Below are 21,943 nucleotides of genomic sequence, written 5' to 3'. Positions count from 1 at the left end.
ATCAAGAAGTGGCTCTGTTATAAATTTAGGAACAAAATTAAAGGTTCTAGGGAGACATTTTCCACAAGCACATCCAGGCAGTGAAAAGAGACCGCTACATTCAAACAGGATTTTACTGCTTTATAAGTACCTCTCTCCCTGAAGCAACTCAAAATTATGACTGCCTCAAAATAAAGATTTGTGTAGCTATAACCAGCGTACCCAGACCCAAATATATCAACAGATACTCACCGAGGCTCTTCACACCAGGAAAGCCGTTGTACTGCTCTATCCTAAAGAGTTCTTCAAATACAACAATGAAAAAATAGATGAAACGCATTTTTCTTTTTATCCACAGGCAGCTCATCCAAAGACCACCATTTCCTACCTTTTCTGTTTGCATAACTGACATAACATGGTATAAAGAGCACTGAACTGAAGTCCACGATCTGAATCCTAGTCTCAGCTATCACTTGTCAGATGCTTGCAAGTCACTTAACTTCTGTTTTCAAATAACTTAGGAACAAAAGGTTATTTGGTGTGAATATCCTCACCAATTCATCTAAAAACTCATGTTATCTCCACCATCTGTTCTCCTGCCTCAGCCAAAAAAAAAAAAAAAAAAAAAGTGTGTGTGTGTGTGTGTACATATAATTTCTCTATCAGTTAGGACTCTATCAATTTCGAGGGACAAGAACCCTAATACAGACTGAGGTAAGCTAAAGAAAAAAGGGGGCAGGGTTTTAATTTGCTCAAGAAACTGGAATAGCCAGAAGTAAAGTAGAGCACATTATAGACACTGAATCAAAATCTTCAAGACCTGATTTTTCTCTCTCTCTTCTTATTCTGACTGCCTTCTCAGGCTTCACACAGTGCCAGAGTAGTGTAGCCACTCCTGCCTCTTGTCAACCTAGGTTTGAGTGGCAGGAGGCATCCTCCTTAGCTCAAGCAAAGATAAAAGCTGTAACTGGCTTCACTCGAGAAACTGCCCACCTTGAACCAACCACTTGACTGGAGGAACACAATCCTGAATGCCGGACCAGTTAGTACTACCCATTAGGCATGGAATGAACTTGGGGAAGGAGTCCCTCCAAGCAAAAACACCCCTGTTCTTTACACGTTCTCATCCAAGGTAAACCCCTCCACTGAGGCCCATTCCCATTTCCCTCCCCCAGCAGCTATACCCCCTGCCCATTATCTTCTTCCAAAACTTAATCATATTTTAAACTAAGTCCACCACTTTCCAAGGATATTAACTTTGGAAAATTATAATTTTCCTGCACTTTAATTTCCACATCTACAAAACAGAGATACAACAATACCTATACCATAGTGTTGATGTGAGGATTCAGTGAGCTAATTCATGCAAAAGACTTAGCACAGTGCCTGTCACACGGGCCAAAAAAAAAGTTGATAACTTGTTATTTTATAGTACCCAGAACCATTCCATCTCAAGCTAATACTGCCAACAGAGGTTGCCTGTTAATTTTTCAGCTCAACCAACAAACCATGCTGTCAGCTTACTGATTCACAGCAAATTTTGCTTTCAAATTCTTGTAACAGCATCACTTCATTTGCTTAAGTAACTTCTTGCTGACATCTTTTTGCAATGTTTACAGCCCAGCAGTAGCTAGAAGCAAGGAGATTTCAGATTCCTTCTTTTTAAATAAAATATTTAGTTATTTCACCTGGCATTAGAAGAAGGATTCTACAGACCATTTGGAGTCATGCCTGTAAGAAGACAAATGAGCTATAATGGAAGAGACTGTTCTGCTAAGGTTATTGTTTTACACTGGCCAATGAGAGGCAGATGAGCAAAACAGGAAAGGAGGGGGAGAGGTCAACTGCTATCTCCTGGGTGACAATTTCATTACAAAACAAGGAGTCCCTAATGCAAAAGTTCCAGAAACTGAGTTCTGAATCAGAAAGGATATTCCCATAAACATAACACTGAAAAACTCTACTGGGGAAGGGTTTCAAAACCATTGCAAAAAAGGACCTTCATCAGGACTCTGGGAGCACTTTATTAAAGATGTCTGTGCAGGAGGCACCAGAAAGAAAAAAAAAAGAGACAATACTCAACTTTCAATTATTTATGAGACACATAACTTGGAACAAATTAACAATTATTACATAAGCTTAGGTGAGGCATAAACTCAAATCATTTATCTGCTGTCCTCCATACTAAATCAGGAATAGCGGGAATCCCTTCTCTACTCAACTATTTCACGATTTTAAATATATATATATATATATATCTCAACATTTCTAAATTACCTATAAATCATAGCCAATATTCAACTCTTTTTCCCTAACATGTTAATTTCCCCACTACCCTACAAAAGCACACATTTTCCAATTCATTCTTCTGTTTCTTTATAACTGACTTGAAGAAGTGTCTGTCTTTACAGCTAAGGCTCTTAATCAGGGTTCATATGTTTAGATCCCTATTCTAAGTGAATTACCTATTCATTTACATTGATCATTTTTCTATTGGGGTATCTGTCCTTGATTATTGATGCTTAAGAGGACTTACACAGTAAGAAAAATTAACTCTATCTTTCCTATAGGCTAGGCTACTAATATTTTCTCCTATACAACTTAATTATATTTGTAGAATCTTTTGGCAGGAAGAATCTTAAATATTTTACATAGTTAGAATCTATCCATCTTTTCATTGTATGGCATCTGAGTTGTACGTCGTGTCAAAAAGCTTTTCCGTGCTTAAAACTAAATAAAAATTATTCCTACTTTTGTTCAAGTACTTTTCTGAGTTTTAATTTTAACATTCAAATCTTTAATCTCTCCAGAATTCATTTTCACGTATGGCAAAAGGTACGATCCTGACATACAATTTTTTTTTCCCCTCAAATGGACAACCAACTGTCCTAATACCTACCACCTGGCCCTCTACCTAATGTTAGTTTCAATCACTGCAGGCTCCTACATTCTAGTTTAATGCTAACAGGAAATTTTCATGCCTGCATTAAAGTGATCACTTTTCAAAGCTTATTGTTCTTCAAGGCGCTATGTATTCTGCTTCAAGCATTCCCAGCAACTGCTAGATTTAATATAAAAGAAAGGTGAGATGAGAGTCTCAAATTTGACTACAATGCCAAAATACAACTATTAAGTCACCAGAGCAGTTTGTGTATGTATGTACAACCTGCAGTATGCACTAGAACTTCTACCCTAATTGTTGCCTATGGACAGCACTTTTAGATATGTCCTTTACTCCGGCAAATCAGTGAAAACTTCACAAGATAAGCATCATATTTATTATAACCAGGAGTTAACTATGCCTTAACACAATGGCAAACAATAACAACATGGAGAGTTGAGATTCACAAACAATTCAGGTATCGAATTTCATCCTTTTCGCCTTATTTAAAAACAGATTTTAAGTAGACTATTTAACTTAGTGTTCTCTTTCGGTCAGTGGAGAACAATGTTTTTAGAGGACAGTGTTGCTAAATTAAGAATAGGAACGGGAAACTTAGAGAACAAAAATTTCCAGCACTGTTCAGGGCAAAATAAACCCTAACCAGCAGAGAATCTGCACCCCAGTCATTAGCATAAGTGATTAATTTCCTTGGCCTTGACCAAAAGAGTCACTAAGCAACTCTTCTGATTATAATCTGACTTCTCTTAAAGTGAGATCATGTATTGTTGAATGGCCAAGAGTTTGAGTCTACTTCGCAATTATATTTCTCCCAATAGACTTATAGGTTAACACAGACAGGCATTGTTTCTATTTCTGTCTATCCTGTATTTGGTTAGCAAGCATCAGTTTCCTTGAACTCAATTACCCACAAGTACGGTAACGAAATCAAGTTTCTGAGAACCAGGCTTGCCAATGAGCCCTTTGAGGTGCTGCCTGAGTAACCGACATCTACCTGAACAAGACCATGTTCTCTCTTCTTGTAATGATAAGCACCAAAAAATACAAGCTCAAACCCAGTGCATATTTATTCTGAAAAGACTTCTTAATAGCCTGCACTGTGGCAGTAAGTCTATTAGTAATATGAACAAAACAAATATCCTTCCTGTCCTCACAGAGCTTATAATCCATAAAAAGTTGAGAGAAAGAATATTTATGAAAGACTGCCTAAAGAACATGCAGTATCTCCATCCTAATTATTATTCCAAACTCTCTTCCCCTTTTAAGCCACAATGTTTTGAATCATCCTCATCCCGTCATCGTGTAAGTGCTGTTACTGAAGATGCTCCAGTATGATGCATCTGGCCTACAGAGGGGCTTTATGCAGTTTGTTGGTGTATCCATAGTAGGACTATCGTGAAGCCACTGCTCATTCCATTGCATTGCTCGGGGTCCTGTTTATAAGGCTTCCAAAGAGAAATTTCCTTCTGATCTAAGTGTCAGGAATTGCTTTTCTTAAAACAAAAATTTGTTTACTTTGAAAAGTTATGGACATAAACTGACTAGGTTTCTTTTTTGCACCATCTACAATGAAGTTTAAATACTTGTGTCCCAATGAAAGCAAATACTAGATTTTTATATTAGGACTTTGATTTTATTTTACATCTTTATTTTGCATTTCTTGCTATATAGTTTCTGAATCTCTATAAACCACCCCAATTTTGGAGTGGACAAAATGAAACCAATGGATAAAGTCTGCATTAATGCATCATAAGGAAAATTTTCTTTTTAAATGTAATGCATTAGAAAAAAAAGTCACATGAGAAGGGAGAGGAAGGATTATAAGAATATGATATATAGATTTAAAAAATAAAAACCAGCCAACTCTTAGGTAACCGAGGAAACAGGAAAGGAAAATTAAGAAGGGGAGCAGAAGAAAGACCAGAGAATATCTCAAAATAATTTTATTATTTATAGAAATTAGACAAATGGTAGCTGAATGATTTTGTGTAAACTTACCCTTACTGTATGGTTAAAGTTGCATACAATATTTAGAAATATTTATTATTCCAGAGGTAGCACTCAAAATAGTAAAAAAAACAAAACAAAACAAAAACAAACAAACAAAAAACAGAACAACAAAAAAACACAGTCACAATTGATAAATAAAACATAAAAATTACTTGATAAAAATGTCCAAAAGGGTACTACCTGGAAAAACCAACAGACTATTACTATAACCTGTTTCTTATCTGAGCTTTTCCCCCACCCCCCAATATTAGGAAAACGCCTATGCATTGCAACAATCTAAGTCTACTGATTCTCAGCTTCCTAATAACCTGGCATAGTCTAGGAAAGTGCTTAAGGGCCACAACATGCATGATCATGTTTTTGCTAGATAGCCTCTTTCCTTCAAGGTCACCGTCATCTTTCCTAGCCACCAAGGGACTTTAAAATGCTGTCACTGCTGTACGTCAACCGGGGTTCACACATAACATTGTTGAGCCGTCTCTACTCAGAAGTTAAATTACCTTCCTCCTTTTGTCAGATTCCTGAAAATCCCTGTTCCCCATGTCCCAGAAAACCCCAAGCTTGCTGGGAGGTTAGATCCCAGTTCAATCCACCACAGAAATGATTTTAGGTTGAGTACTGTCAGTTCCAAGTTTGTAGGTAGTGAGCTCCCAAGCTACCCAATTCTGCATTATCTTTTCATTCCTCCTTCACTCCTCCCCTCCTAAATATTTGATTAAAAAATTAAAATGTCTTAAGAGAAGACAGAGTAAAAAGTTAGGCTCACTCCAGTCTTCCTCTGCTAAGAGAAACATTTCTGTACAAGGGCAAAGTAGGGCTCTGCTCTCCAGGACCACAGTGCCACAGCAAACCTGCAACTAACCCCTCTCTATGAATGAACTACGAATTAGGGGTCTGCAAGTAAAGCATCTAACTACCAAGGGGATACACTCACTTAGCACTTCTTGGTCGCCAGGCAGGGGTCAGTAAAAGACCACACAGAATATATGTACATGTTTTTGCTGGTCATTTCTTAGTCTTTCAGAAATGCACTATTTCTTTTAAACTGGTTTCAGCTGGTTAGTCTGCACACCAGTTGGTTCCAGATAAGTTAAATTTGGTTGTCCTTGAAGCACTGCTAGGTGGACAGGAAATTAGTTACCAACCCAGGAGAAGAAGGGCAAGTGTATAACAGTCACAAGGAAGAGCACACCGGCTCATGGAATGCTCCATGAAGGCAAACACATGACTGTTAAAATCACAACCTGGGAAAAACAGCACAGTGCCTTGCAAACTGTAGGCATTCAATAAACACCTGCTATGAATAAACCTGTTAAATAAAACAGATTACTGTGGAAAGCACTATAAAGAGGCTAAATAACTAACCCACCAGCCCACAGTCAGTAAGCGGCAAAACCAGGATTCAAATCCACTTCTGTCTGGTTCCAGAGCTGGTGCTCCCTTCACTTCAGATGTGCTTCCTAGAGCACATCTCTGGGAGAGCACTCAAAGCCATGGGATAAAAAAGCTGTATCTTCCTGGAAAGTAAGTTCTACTCAAAGCTGAATAATTTTAAATATTTGATATATAAAACAAACACCAATATATTATGAAAGAGAATAAAGAATTCAGTCAATAATTTTAAATTACATGGGCCACTAAATTTTTCATTTTGTGTTACAGCCCCAGGCTCTCTTAGGATACAGGTACATTCTCCTCTGCCACTGGAGGTACACTGCCAGAAGAAAATCTGAGAATCAAAAAATCATTCAATAAACACTTGTTGAGTACCAGATACACAGCAAGTATGTGCTAAATGTCAGGGATAAAATGTAGTCCCTGACCACACAGAGCTTAAGCTATTCTGAAAAAGAGAAATGAGTTAACCAATAATTAAAAGTGGTAACTTAGACGCCCGAATAGGATCTACAGAAACAGCAGCGAGGTGTCTGAGATACTGTGTGTGTTTGGGGGGAAATGGGAGAGGCGGAAGGAATATTTAAGAGTTCCTAGGGTGTGACCCCAGCTCTACTCTCATCCCTAAACTGCTTCTCAAAAGAGGTACGGGAATTAATCAGGTTGGAGGGGGCTACTCATGGAAAGAGAATACTCAAGAAGTTGTACATTTTCAGGAAAGCCACAACTATTTTGAAAGGGCCAGAACTATGCAATAGAACAAGAGAAAGAAACCACTGTCTTACATTATATTTGATAAATATACAGAAAGAGAAATAAAACTCTAGTAAGATGTTCAACTTATAGCAAAAATATGAAAATTAAAACAATGAGATATCTTTCCTCTATCAACATATCAAAAATTTAAAAGAGACTATGGGGAAATTGATATGCTTAAACATTGTAAATATATATCACAGACCAAAATATAAACTGGTACCTCTCTCAAGGGCATAAAATTTTTAAGCTTGTAATTTTTTAATGCTATAGTCTATTCCTAAGAATTTATCTTTAAAAAAATAAAACACTGTAGATTGATGCTTATAACATAACACGGAAAAAATTTAACATACATCAAAAAGGAACAAGTAAATAGGCTGGTCCATCAATACAGTAAAATAATGTGCAATCATTAAAAAAGTAAGATGTGGAAAAATATTTGTGAAAAATTAGTAGGCAGAAAGGGAGGTTATGTTAGTCTCTGAAGGACTGAAACCTGCAGACATGTTGATATTTTCCAGTTTTTCAAGACAAGGTAAAAACTGTCCCTCCACTGACTTCCCTGAGCCTCTCTGATTAACCCAAGATAACTCACCCTTGATCAGCTACAGCTACCCTGAGTAATAATTGGACAATTACTTATCGTTTGTTTTTTAATGCCACTAGAAGTCAGTCAACTAAATAAAGTTCAGAGATCTTAAAATAAAACAAAAAAGTTAGCCTTGAAATGACGCAGAGGTTGTACCTGGCAAATAAAAAAAAGACTGTTTATTTATCTGGGTAAGTCCTAAAGATTAGGGAGCCATACAAAAGAAAAAAGGCAGAATGTACACGGATTGCTTTTTTAATTATGTGCACATCCACGAGGTGGCAGGCACACCTGGGGTGTGAGCGCACATGTGGATGCACTGTGCACCTGGGGGCACATGGGTCTGCAAACACACAGGGGCGCGTTCCAGGAGAGGGGCCTCAACCACTGAACCAGCGCCACACTGGTTTTTACAGCAGGATAGAACTATTAAGATGTGATTCCAGATTCACGAGCTGGCAACGGCTCTGACACTATAGCCTAATCCTCTGAAATCACACCATGATTTCTTCCAGCAATACTCATAAAATTGTTAATTGTCTTCTCAGGCTTTCGTCATGTTTACAATGTCTCTCCTAACATCAGAGGATTTTCACCAATTCCTTTCTCACTGTGATTGGCACATGAGTGAATATATATTACAGTCTGCCAAAACAGCATTCTTGGCTGACTACGTGAAGAAGCACTCAGGGGGGAAAGGAGGGGTGCGCCTCAGCACGGCAGTGCAAAGAAAAATGTTTCAGACACAAACGGCGTAACAATAAACAAGGGATACCAGACAGGATTAAACCAGGTATATATATGACTGGGAACACCAACATCATTAAATGACTGACTTCTCCTCAGACACAATAATCAACTGTCATGTTTCTTCAACTGGAAGCTACACCTCCGGTCTAATAACAACTCGGTGAGGAGGAGAGTGGTAAACAAATCCATGGTACTTGCCTGTATATGTATCAATTTTAAGCCACAACTCATTTGAGAGACATTAAAATATTTTAAACACATGTTAATCAAAATAATATGTAACCATACTAAGTCCTAATTTCCTGTCTAGCTAATTGGATCACCAAAATACATAAATGATATCCCAAATGAAAATTACCTGGATGTTAATATCTGCAAATAGTTTCAGTTTAAGATACAATTCTTCACAAAAATACAAAATGTTCAGGATTTATGGGTTACCAGGATCAACAATCTACACAGAACCAGCTTCAAAATATTTTTATAATCAATAACTGGAGACGCCTAAAAGCTAGGTTAACATCAGATCTGGTAATCCACTGTCCATCTCTCCAAATTGCAAGACAGAGATGAGAGCACCGTTGATTCTAGACCATTCGGTCTGGAACTGGAAACTGCAAAAGAGCAATAAGGATAAACTCAGAAATAAGAGCTGCTGAACAGTTCACCATTCAACTTGACCTGAAGCAGAAGTTAATGGTTAAGAGCATAATAATGCTCCTAACTGCACGCTGCCGTAGCCAAAATAGGTCAGAGACCTATGTGTGCCACTTAGTCTCTTTACACTGCAGATTTCTCACCTGAAAAATGAGGACAGCTGCACACACTTCATGGGGCATTGTGAAGATCAGTATGAAAATGCACACCAAGCCTAGCAACTGGCACAAAGACGTGGTAAAAGTAACGTATTTGTTATTATCACTAGAAATGAATACGTTTGTTAGATGGTATAGAACGTCTTCCACAAATTTTGCCTGTGTATTGGTCACTAAAAAGGACCAAGATCACGAAAACAGCCTTATAATTTGGAAATCATCTTCAGCTCTTCAGCTAAATCTTACTCTTTCTGGACCAGCCAGGCCAAACTTCTGTTCCTTGAAAGTCCTGCGTTTTCACTGGTTTCAAGAATTATGTAAATACTGCTCTCTCTGCTTAGAACATTTTCAACCCCACTTCCTACTCCCAGCCTTAAAGTGATCAACCCGCAGTCACTCTTCATGTTTCAGTGTAAACACGGCTTCCTTAGGAAGCCCTTCCTAAACCGTCTTGTCCAGATTGGGTGTCATATGCTTATGCCCCTACCTTATTCAGAGTATTCTGAATCTCCCATATTTTAGTCAATTAACTATGAATAGTGTCGCTTAACATATGATTTGTCCAACAGACTGTAAGCTTTGAAAGGACAGACAGTACCTGTCTTACTCACTACTCTTTCTCCAGTGCTGGGTGCATGGCAGGAAGAGAAGAAGCTCCATACTTACTGAATTAAACGAGTGCATAAGGACCAGTCAGGAGGCTTAATTATAATCCAGTTCATGCTCACAGTGAGAACTATTACAGCTCCTGATAAGCTTACTGTCCTCGTTCACTCACATTCTAGTAAGATGTTTCAAGTTCAAAACCTAAATACCACCTTTTCAGACCCCCCCATCTCTTTAGCTTTGTTGCTAAGCTAGGCTCAAGCCTGTCATGTTCTGTACTCAATATGTCTATAAAAATGGTATTCAGAAGAAAGCCAAGCTACTCAAATCATCTGTTGTGTTTACTGTGTCTTCACCCAAAAGGACGCTTCTGAAGAATTCCACAACTTAAAAAGAAAAGCAAACTATGAAAATAAAACACCATTTACCAGTTTAGGATCCAATAGGCCTGAAAAGTGAAGTGATTTGTTCACATCATAAAGCTAGACAGTGCTACAGACAGAACAAGGATCCAAATTTCTTGTTCTCAGTTTGTCTTTCCACTATGGAGCCTTTATGGTGCACATATCTTGAACCACAGTTCAAGATACTCTACGGAATAATCTTGAAACGCAACAAGTAATCATTCAGTGCTACCGAGACATCTGTAAAGCTTTTTTAAACTATAGATGGCCAGATCTCTATTTTATTAGAAACTCAGGATGTAGGCCCTGCGCCTTTCCATGATGAAAAAGTTCCATGGATGATTCTCACTCCAACAAAGATTGAGAACCCCTAATTTAATCAATCAAACATCAATTGCTAAATGTCTGCTCTGTCCCTAGCAGTGTGTTCCTGCTCCAAAGGCTCTTAGGAGGAGACAAGATTTACTTATATAACTCAATTACAGAAGAAAATAAGACTGTATAATGAAGTGCTGAATTAGCTAAATGAACACAAATTAAGTGCTAAATTCAAAGTAGGACAGAAGCACAGGCTTGAGAGATCAGCTATTTGAGGAGATAGAATAGTGGATAGGTAGGTCCTGTATGATAAACAAGGATAACCTTTTTCAAGCAGTGCACCCAGCAGGAGTCCTAAGGACCCTGTGAAAGTGCCTTATGCAGAGGGAGGAAGCTTTCCCTGCCCCTACGCCACTCAGAACAGCTCCACTCCCCGTTTTAACATTAAGCTTCTGCTTAAAATTCATTTTGAAAAGAACCCCATTGGTCTTTTGCTTGAGAACTCTCTTATTAATGAGTGCAAAAAAAAAAAAAAAAAAAAAAGGAGGAGGAGAAGAAGGAGAAGAAGAAGAAAGTCAGTGGTGAAGTAACTTGTCCCAAAGTTACAGGTAATCAGTGATCCAGAACTTAAGTATCCCAACTCCCAGTGCCCTTTTCACGACACCACACCACACACCATGACATTTCAAGGAGGGGACAGTGTGAGCTCGGGAGTAAAGGTTCTCACAGAGCATCCCAAACACCAGCCTGACCAAAACAGTGGGTTTACTTTCAGGTCATGTGAGTCTCCAACTGGGACGGGACTGTGAAACAGGAAAGAAGAGGAGAGCCCACGTATCAGAATAAAATATAGCCACCCTCCTAGAACAGCTCTTCAATACAAAGTTGTAGGGAGATTTTTTGAAAAATTAAAATCTGATAAAAGAAACACTGTGTTTGTGGTGGGCCTATAAGGGGACTTCCTGGTGGAATTGTTGAGTCATGCTCTTTAAGGAACTAGTAAAAGATAAGAATGCATTGGCAGGGGTGGGGGTAAGATAACAGAATGCCTTGAAATGAAGCTGACAAGTTTATGTTTGCTACAATGCAATACCTCCACTGTAAAGTTTTCCAAAGATTACTAGGGGAGTACCGCCCTCTCCCGAGGTGCTTGCTGCCCATGGAAATGTACAACCTACAGCAAGGCGCCCCACAGAATCAATCTAAACGCTAAAGCTTCTTCTCTGCAGCAGCACAAGTAATAAAATCACTGATTTTACTCTTGTGCTTATGTAAGAAAAACTATTACAGTACTTTAAAAATGCTTCTGCTATCAATTTGTTACTCCCCACAGTATCCTTCTAACACTGGTATTATCACCATCTTATTGCTGAAACAACTATAGAAGCCAGTGCCAAAGCCAAAATGAGATGCCTAGAATTTACAGTGCTGAGCACTGTGTCCACACACACACAGCGGCATGAGCATAAATCTCAGTCCTAATATTTATACGTTTATCACAATTTTAATTCAGTAAAACTTTTTCAATTTTCACAAGAAACTTGTAACCTCATAACAGTCACCAAATCATGTCTCAAATGACATGTCTAAAATTGAATTAATTGCGTATTCCGCCAAATGGCTCCCTCTTTCAACTTCCCTTCTTTCATTTCATGGCACTGCTTTTGATAATCTAAGCTCAAAACCTTGGTAACCTTTTGACCCTAATTAGCTGCTAAACACTTTGAATTAAGGGCTTTGATCATGGCTTGGTCCAGAACAAAAAAATTCAATGATTCCTTACTGCCAAGCAAGTGAAATCTGAACTCCTACACCACCAACGTACAGCATGCAGAGCTCTCCATAAAAGAGTTCCAGCCAGCCTTCCATCACTCGCCAATATACAGCCTCAGGAATAGCTAACCTGGAAGTCTCGCTATTCCTCAAACAAACTTAGTGCTTATTAAGCACATGACCTTGGGACAGTCACTTAATTTAGGTTTTATTTTACTCAGCTATAAAATGGGTAAATGATACTTGCCTGAAAGGAGGAAATGAGTTAATGAAATTGAGAGTGCGGCCATAAATTTTAAGGTATTATAAAAATACAGATAGTATAATTGTATCATGGCTACAGTGATTTTTATTTACACCTGTGTTGCTCCCAAAAGGATATAAAGACGTCTACACAAAGCACAAAATAGTAGGAGTTTAAAGATGGAGCAATAAAAGAAATACAAAACAAAGGTAAGGACCTAAAATGGAACTGGAAATGAAGCTAGAAAAATGGATACCATTACTGTCTGTCTAAACTTTCAGGTTAATAATTTGGTCTAAATACTGTAGTTTTTGATTTGAAAAGGAAACAAAGTCAATTAGTTCAGTGTTCAAAAGACTAAAAACAAAACCACTAGTCAGAAATAGAGTTCTTCCTATAACGACCAGGCAAGAATTTCTCCCAAAGGTCCTTATTCTGTGTGATGTAACTGAACAATATTCTCAACATCCTTATTGTGGATTGTCTATTTCATTACATCATTATTAGACTGAAAGCCTCTTGAGGCCCAGTAATTATCTTATAATGTTTGTATCTCTATAGCACTTAAAGCAATTAGTCAACAAACCACATACCTCCATTTTTTTATACTGGTTTCTGTGGATCCAAGCTCTCCCTTCCTATTTCAATCCATCTTGCATATCACCATGTTAATCCTAGAACACAAGCTCTTATCATAGGATTCCTTACATCAAAAACCTCCAAACAGCCTCCCTGCACATAAAACAAATACCTCATTCTTTACCTATACAGCACAATCTTGAACACAACCTTCCCTGCAACGCTCTTCCCTGTCTTCTCATTCCTCTAAATTATTTTCGCCCTTTTAAATTCAGCTTAAAAATCTCACCTTCTACTAAGTCTCCTCTGACTAGTAGCAATGTGGTAGAAGGAGAGATGGGGGCACGGGGAGGAGGAGCCTAGAAAGTCTGAAGTCTTGTGTTCTCATCCATTACTCAACAGTTAAGAGACTGTGGGCAAGTCACTAAACCACTGTGAGAACATTGCTTCATCTGTAAAGGGTTTAAGACAGTCGGTATCTAAATTACCTTCCAGCTATAAAGGTAGGATACTTTGGTTCCTGCAAACTTGGACACACCCTGATCTCTACTCTGATCATTATTATGTATTTTAATATGTAGCTACAGTCATTCCTTGGTATCCACAGGCAACTAGTTCGAGGATCTTTGCAGGTAACAAAACCCAGCAATGCTCAAGTTCCTTATATAAAAGGGTATGGTATTTGCATATAACCTATGCACATCCTCCCATATACTTTAAAATCATCTCTAAATTACTTGTATACCTAATACAATATAAACAGCTGTCCAGGTTCAACAAATTCAATTTTTGTTTTTGGAACTTTCTGGAATATTTCTTTCCAATATTTTCCATCTGCCGTTGGTTAAATTCCTGGCTGCCCAACCCGTCAATATGAACGGCTGACTATGTATATATACATTGTTTTAAAATTTTCCCTGCTAAGTAAACTTCATAGCAGAGTCTTCCACAGCAGAGTCATATTCCCTAGTTAGTCCCAAAGACAACTGGCATAGGACCAGGTTCAAAGCAGCAGATACTTTTTGTAAGCTAAGAAATGTTTAAATAACTATTTTTAAAAGATTGATTATAATATTCTTGCCTGCTGCAGTATGAATCAGCAAAAAAAAAAAAAAAAAAAAAAAAGGCTTTTTCCCCCCACAAAGCAGACTATTAAATAAGTGTACTAAAACAAGAAAATAGCTAAGTCACTTTTCTCTAAAAAGTATATTCACTCTGCAGGTGACAAAGCCAGTCAGTACAACTCCATTACTTGAGGAGGTGACCACACGTTAAATAAAGTGAGTTATTTATCAAACACAGCATAATGTTCACTTTCCAAACATTCCTGTTTATATCTTCTATTGCAAAGAGAAAGCTCACCAGTCCAAAAAAAAAAAAAAAGAGACCTACCGTAATTTTTATTATTTTACTGATTTAATTAGTTAACTTTATACACTATTGCTATGATTCAAACATAAAAACCAACAAAGTTACACAGAGAATTATGAAATAAATCATGTGATAAATTTACTTGCAATGACTTTCAATACTGTAGGCCAAGTAAACCTACTACCAACACTTATATTGTGCTAAGTTTTGTGCTTTCATATTAGCTTTTAAAAAAAATTAATATTGTGTCCTTTTTTGGATAAATATCTATTTCCTGGACAGTACTTTAAAAAAAAAACTGATAAATTGAGAGGTTTGCTAATCTTCTTTTGTTCATTGCTGGGCCTGTCTGCAAAATTTAGCCAACACTAAAAAGTTGAGTATTTGCTTAACTGGGGGGAAAAAAAACTGAAAACAAAAAACATAGGAGCTGAGTACAAATAAGATATCCCATCAATGCTCAGTAAATTAACATCCTATAGTTAAGAACCCAGAACTCTATAAACTACATGCATTATATGCAAAGAGCTTCTTCAAATCAGAGGTTCTGAAACTCAAGACAATTCTCATATTCCAAATTCTAAATATACTGTAAATGGATCAGTAAGTCAGGCACTGGCTCCACTCACGCTATTTTTGTTTCCATTACTATTACTGCCGAAAGAGTTTGTAAGGGCTCACTGCCAGTTTAGAACAGTTAGAAATATTTCAGTACAAAATAAAACCAATTTATTTCTAAGAAGAAATATAAACCTACTAAGTTACTCAATTATCTTTATTCACAAAGTGTCAATAATGCGCAAAAATGTTCAGCAAAAGGAGATGGATAAGGCATCTGTGAGCCACAATTATTACCTTTTTCTACCTTGATTCCACTCAAAACGGTATTTTTAAGCAATACAATCAAGACAAGAATTAAGCAAAATTTGGGCCCAAATAGTTTCCTAAAAAAAAAAAAAAAGGAAAAGGAGGGAAGAATTCATTCAGGAGGGATGCAGAAACTCAAGCAAGGCAGATGTGTAACCATCAAATCCACATTCTAACTCTCTGACACCTGATACTAGATTTCCTTTAAGAAATAAATAATAAACACGTTTGCTCAGGCATTTAACATTAAAGGAGGCAACAGAAACAAGAACCTGGGTGACCAAAAAGGGGGCATGTTTTGTCTGCGACTTCTGTTCTGTAAACAATAATTATCTGAATAGTTCTAAACACAATCATTTCCATTAGGAAAAAAACCTTCCTGCTTAAGATTCGGCCTCATAACAAGTCTTTATTAATCACAAACACTGTGCAACTGAACCAACACGTGCATAAAAGTAAATTAATGGCAGTCACACACCGGTATTTTAAAAGAAAATTAATTTTAATAGTGCTTGAAAGAAGACTAAAGCTGTGGGCTTTCAACATTAAAAACAGAACAAAAATAACTGATCAGGCAAAGATCACAACATAATATCAAAGTCCTCCAAGTAAAGGAAACATATTCATGAAAGTGAGAGATCAATTTTAAAAACACAACCTAAACACATAAACCCACACACCTAAGTTCAAGATCAAGCAATACAGATTCAAGAAACTTTAAACGTTTCATTTTCAATGGAAAATACTTATGAAAGATAACATTCAAACTTCCAGTTCTGTCATTTTAGCACCACCTGTGTAAGACACTCAAGGTTCCTTTAAACACCTCTGGTGGCTTTATAAGAGCAATTTAACATCCTGAGCCTTCAACTTATTCCAGAATTTACTAACCAGATGAATAACAGACAATTACTTCAAACTACGCGGCAATGAAACACATCTTATTTCTTCTGCTTTATACTGCTTATCGATGCAGAGAATAGTAAACTTAAAATATATCAGAATACTACACCATTTAAGCCTAATAGTTGCTGTTGGCTTTTTCCTTGATTCCTGGGATTTCTGATGATGACAAAATGAAAGGAATTAGAAATCAGTCTGGGGATGAGGTCAGAAATTGAACAGAAGTGGCTGGAAGAACGGTCCTTTTAGATATTAAAAATATTTGGTCAGCTATCACATGAATTTTCAAGACCTGAATTCAAAAGTACCATTATTATTAATAGGTGGGGCAAGTTAGGGAAGTGACAATGAGTTTTCTGAAAACTTGTGGGAAGCCACCTGACAGATGCAAAAGGAGACAGGCAGGTTATAAACTTATGAAGGCTCATGAGCAAATACTCATGATAAAATACTCTATCAAGCTTGGCTCGTAAGTTAGAATTAGGAATAAAGCACTGCAATTCTACCACATTCCCAGGACATTTTAATCATCACTTTAAGATAAACTAGTTAAAAACATGATGAAAAATGTCTAACAGGAAAACCTAGTAATATGTCAAAAATCATATGTGGACTCACTACCTCAACAGTGGAACAATATTAAAAATCACTAATCAATCAAAATAAAATGCACAAGCTTGTCCAGACTAAATTAAGACAAATCCAGAAAGAATTCTGAATTATTTTTAAAAAAACTGTTTACAGAGCACATGCTTTACTGGAAGTATTTTACCTTATTTTAAGCACTATAATTTCTACCTAAAATATATAGCCCTTAACCTCTTCCAGTTCACTCTATTCACTGAAATATGTTCTAAGGCAAATATGATCTCTCCTTCTTCTCCTGGGCTGTAGCATGATTAAATCAAGAAACAGCTTCTTACTGGAGTTTGGTGGATCACAAAAAAACCCATCTAAAAAAAGCATGCATATGGATCACTCCTATGATTAGACTTATTAAAGCCCAGGGTCTCCATATGATAAATTTGAGGGAATGAATTTTTACAACAGCATGGAAGCCAACCAAAATAAGGCCAGTTAACAATACTCATCCTTTCCTGCATTACAAAAATTATAACAGCGAAATTTTGTTTGTAAAATGCAATGTACATTTTATCACCTTGGATAAAATATCTATAGCCTCGGTAGTGGTTAAATTGCAGCTATAAAGGAAATTGTCCCGAGATAAATGGTTTCCCTATGAGAAGGTTTCACTGCTACACTTCACCTCAGGACAATAAATCAAATTAACTGCACCTTGTCCTCTGTCCAATGACATCATCAGTTTGACCACATCTTGGGAATTGGGTGCAAAAACATATGCTATTTAAGGCATGAAATCATATTACTGTTTTTTGTCCATTCAACCTCATGCTTCAGGTCTCTGAAGCAGTCATTCACCAGAATACTCTCATGAAAGCTATAGATTTTTTTCCTTCCTACTGCATTCAGGACCTGCCTACTGAAGGTGAGAAAAGAAAAACAGTGAGAACTGGTTATTTGAAACTGGCTCGCTTTTAGCCCATCAAATCTAGAATTCTGTTACCAATTAAACTGAAGATTAAAATATGTACCTAGCAACTGACCAACAAGTGCCTTAACATAATTTCAAAGGTTAATCACACTGGTGTTAAACAACACTTCTCTGATACCTTCCTCTCCTAGCAGGGCTTAAAAAACCACCAATGAGAAGCAACACCATGTTTTTAAAAAAAATACATTACAACTCTACAAAATAAAAAAGAATGAAAACTTTACCAAGGGGAAAGTCCCCAAATAAAAATTGTTTCCTTTAAGCAGCAAAAGTTAATCTGCCTTCCACACAGCAAACACCCTAAGTCTACAGAGAACATAAAATCAATTTTGACAACTTAAAGAAGAGGGGTGGGTGTGCTGGAAGGGGAGTAAGTTCCAAGATCAGGGCAGACACAATGCCCGTGTTTATTCTTCTATTTTCACTCATTTAACCATGGCACAAACACTCAAAGAAAACATAACCCCATTTCTGTTCTCAGGAGTGCTACAATTAAAATAAGCAAGTTTATGACAGTGATAGCACAAAATTGTTATCAGTCCACTTTAAATTAGAATGAAGAAATTGAAAAGGGAACGCAGCCCTTACAAATTGTGAAATTTTTTGCTATTAACTGAAATTTCTAAAATACCTAGCTATTCTAGAACTCCTAGAAAAAAACTACCGGTTTTACAAATACTACAGACCTTTACAGAGTCTGAAACTGTTTAACTTGGGGTAGGAGCCAAGGGCAGGGGTGAACTAGCCCCGAAACAAAGTGATTTTCTTATATTAAAGCAAAATAGGTTTCATTCGCCTCTGAAAATGAAAAGGCAATTTTTTTTTCCTTAGGCGCAATATTATGCCAAACTGTAAGAAAGTCTTTTTAAGAAAAAAACAAAACACGACAGAGTTGATGCTTAGCTAGGAGCTGTCTGAACGCTGTTAAGGCCCCAAGAGGGTTTGTTTTGCCCGCGGAGGAGGGGTATGTGTGTGGAAGTTGTGGGGGGAGTCATTTTGGTTATTAGTAAATAAATCAAGCGGCAGAGAACATGAGGCCTAGGCCACTGCTAGAGGAACCAAGGCCTAGCTCTCCCCCTTCTCTTCCCAGCACAGCCTGGGTTTGATCTCAGAGCCCTGTGGATTGCCAAGGAAAAAAAAAAAAAAAGAATCATATCGAACCACAAAAGCACATGGGGCGAATGTAAAATATAAACACGGCGTTGGGCTGTGAGTGGCTGTTATTAAAGGTCTGAATTACTAAACATGAGAGGCGGGGAAAGCCAGGCGGCCATTTCAATAATATAAACCTCCCCGAATTAGACATTATTCAAATGAGAGAGGTTCGGCTAACCAGACAGTCAAGAGGACCCAGCAAGAAAACAGGAGCACAGAACCAGGGAGGGGGGATCCCCGCCCCGACCCAACTCCCAACAGGAGAGGGGAAACCAAGAATATTATCAACTTGTCAGGCCAGCCGGTAGTGGGGCAGGGGCAGGAGGGCAGCAATTTACATCCGAGTTCCCGGGAGGCCTCCGGGCGCTTCTGGGGCTTCGGAGCGAGAGGCCCCCGAGGGCCCGCAGCCCCGTCGGTCCGGGTCAAGCGCAGAGGCGGGGGGCGGGGAGGGGCAGGAGGAGATCAGGATCAGACCGCGCCGGACACCTCCAGCCCAACTCCCTCGGGAAACCACGGCCGAAGGGGGACGGAGGGCTTTCCCAGGACCCACGGGGACCCCCGACCACCGGCCCGCAGCACATGGGGAGGCCCCGGAGGACCTGCCCCTCGGAGGGGAACTTTCCCCGAGGACCGCTTTCAACCCGGTCAGCCCCCCAGGGGGGAAGCGGACCCTGGCGCAGGCTCCCCACCCCCTCCGCCCCGATGCCACCTCGCAGCGCCCGCGACCGCTCACCCCTACCCACCTACAGCGCAGGCCTGGCTCGGGTCAGGCCGCCACACGGGGGACAAGTGGGGCGCGGCCGAGGTGCCCGAGGCCGTGACCCCGGGATCGGCCCCGCTTGGACCCTGGTGCGGAGGCTGGGCGCGGGCGCCGGCAGGGCGCTCTCCCCGGGTGCACCCCCGGCCGCCCTCCGGGCCGCCCCCCGCAGCGAGCAGAGCTCCCCCCGCCCCGGCCCGCTCCCGGGGGGAGGACGCGTGCGGCTGTCCGGCCGCCGGGGTCCGCTCCAGCCCCGCCGCCTCCCCGGCATTGTGCTCGCCGCCACCTCCATTCCCCTCCACGCCCCCCCACCCCGCGCCCGCCCGGCCCGGGTCGCCCGCCCGCGCCCCGCCGCGCCCCGCCGGCCCAGCAGCTATGAATATGTAAAATGTCTTTATTGTCCTCTCCCTCTGCCCCGGCCCCGCGGCCCCGCCGCGGACCCGCTCGGGTTCGGGCTCGGCGGCGAGGAGGCGGCGGCGGCGGCGGCCGGCGGAGGAGGAGGGCCGGTGCTGGCGGGCGGGCGAGCCGGCGGCGGGGTGGGCCGGGAGCAGGAGGAGGGCGGTGGATCGCAGCCCCCTTTGCCCCTTGTCTTCCCCCTCCGCCTGGCCGCTCCAAGCCTCTTTCCCCCTCCGCTCGGCGCCCGGCGGGGGCTCCGTGCTCCCCGGCCCCCCATCTCCCCGCCGTTAATTATAATAATCCTGAGTACTAATAAATTATGCTAAGTCGCGGGGGGGGGCAGCGGGAGCCGGGGTTGAGTATGAATATGAATATGTAAAATGCTGTAATGATTACCTGCTGCTGCTGCCGCCGCGGCTGAACTCTCATCTTGACTCGCTGCTCCTCCGTCCGCCATTTTGAATATTTTAACCAAAATCGCCCGGTCGATAAACCCTCCCTCGCTCCGGCTCCCCTCCCCCCTCCCGCCCTCCATGCCTCCTCCCTCCTCTCCGCCCCCTCTGGCTCCCTCCTCTCCCCGGGCGCGCGCCAGGGGGCGCGCGAGGCCGTCCCCTTGGAGGAGCCCCACCCCTTCGGGCGCTCTGCGCACGCGCCCCCTGGCCGCTGTGGCTCTTTAGTAGCTGAGGCGCCCTCAACCTGCCAGTCACCCCTTCGTTTCATTTTTCCATCTGGGCTCTGCACATGCGCGACTTTCTCCACGCGCCTGTGAGGCAGTCCGCGCATGCGCTCTCTCTCTTTGACTCCCTATAGCTGCGTAACCTGTGAAGTGTAGTCCGCGGAGCGCTTGTGCCTTTTGATAGTCCTCCCTTCTCCTCCCGCCTCACTCCCCTCCCGGTTTTACTCTGGCTTCCCCCAGTGGCATTCTAAAAGAAGGGCAGGGGACACAGCGGCCAAGAGGGTGGAGATGCGTGGAGTCTCGGGGTGCGGACCAGACGACGTCCCCTCCGCTGCGCACTTTTTAAGGTTCTCCGCGCTGTTGAAACGCTAACAACAAAGCAGGGGCCGCTCCCCAGCTAGGTAATTTCCGGCCCTGTGGGCAGGTAGGGGCGGAAACGCCCGCCGCGGGAAGCCGGGCTGGATGCACCTGCTGAGCCACGCGCGGGCATCCCGCTTTAAATTTGAATCCGAACTAGTCCCCGCCCCCGACCCTGCGAATGCTGGAGACCCGAACCTGGCTAACGCGAGGAGTGTCTTCTGGTTGTTTTAATTAGCCCCAAATTTCTTCTGCCCTACTTGTTTCTAACACCCGGCTGGCTTCCTCGGGAGCTAGGAGTTTTATTAAGTCGCTAATTCCCGCCCCTAACCTTCTTTCGGCTTTCACGTGCCTCGATCGCCGCTCACTGGATCCAAACAAATAGCCGACCCCCTAATCCATGGATAGGCTTTCTTCCCTTGTTTTCGCTTAGGAGCATCTTTTAAAACCCAGCAGTAAACTGGAAACTGATGACCTAGTAAATAAAAATGTCGAATTCAGCGGTAGCTTCTTCATGAATTTTATTTTGCTGTTTCTCAGAGTAAATACGATAAGTAGGCGTTTTCCGTTGTAAATATCTTTCTTTGTAACTAGTCATGACGTTCTAAGATTTATCTTTAATGGTAAACTTTCCTGGACAAGACCCAGGTCTAATTATTTTATGAATTCTTAATTAAAGCCAATAATTTTTTCCATTTTTAAAAAAGTGTACTATATTTCATGGTTAGCAAAGAAAAGTTAAAAATTCAGTTCTAGATTGTCTTG

General features: G+C 40.6%; 1 protein-coding gene across 2 annotated transcripts in view; it reads right to left on the bottom strand.

The window, feature by feature from the left end:
- Positions 1 to 20,632, bottom strand: part of POU2F1 (POU class 2 homeobox 1) — a 146,791-nt gene extending 126,159 nt beyond the window's left edge. The window contains exon 1 of one of the 2 annotated variants that reach the window (XM_074349755.1): positions 20,542 to 20,632. In XM_074349755.1, the coding sequence (XP_074205856.1) occupies positions 20,542 to 20,602 (61 nt within the window). In that variant the 5' untranslated portion in view covers positions 20,603 to 20,632. The remainder of the gene's footprint in view (positions 1 to 20,541) is intronic. The other variant, XM_074349757.1, reaches the window with a different exon arrangement.
- Between the last annotated feature and the right edge of the window lie 1,311 nt (positions 20,633 to 21,943).

This window comes from Camelus bactrianus, chromosome 21, assembly GCF_048773025.1.
Source record: "Camelus bactrianus isolate YW-2024 breed Bactrian camel chromosome 21, ASM4877302v1, whole genome shotgun sequence".
NCBI lineage: Eukaryota > Metazoa > Chordata > Mammalia > Artiodactyla > Camelidae > Camelus > Camelus bactrianus.
The sequence above is the reverse complement of the archived record's forward strand: the minus strand, read 5'-3'. Positions and strand labels throughout refer to the sequence as shown.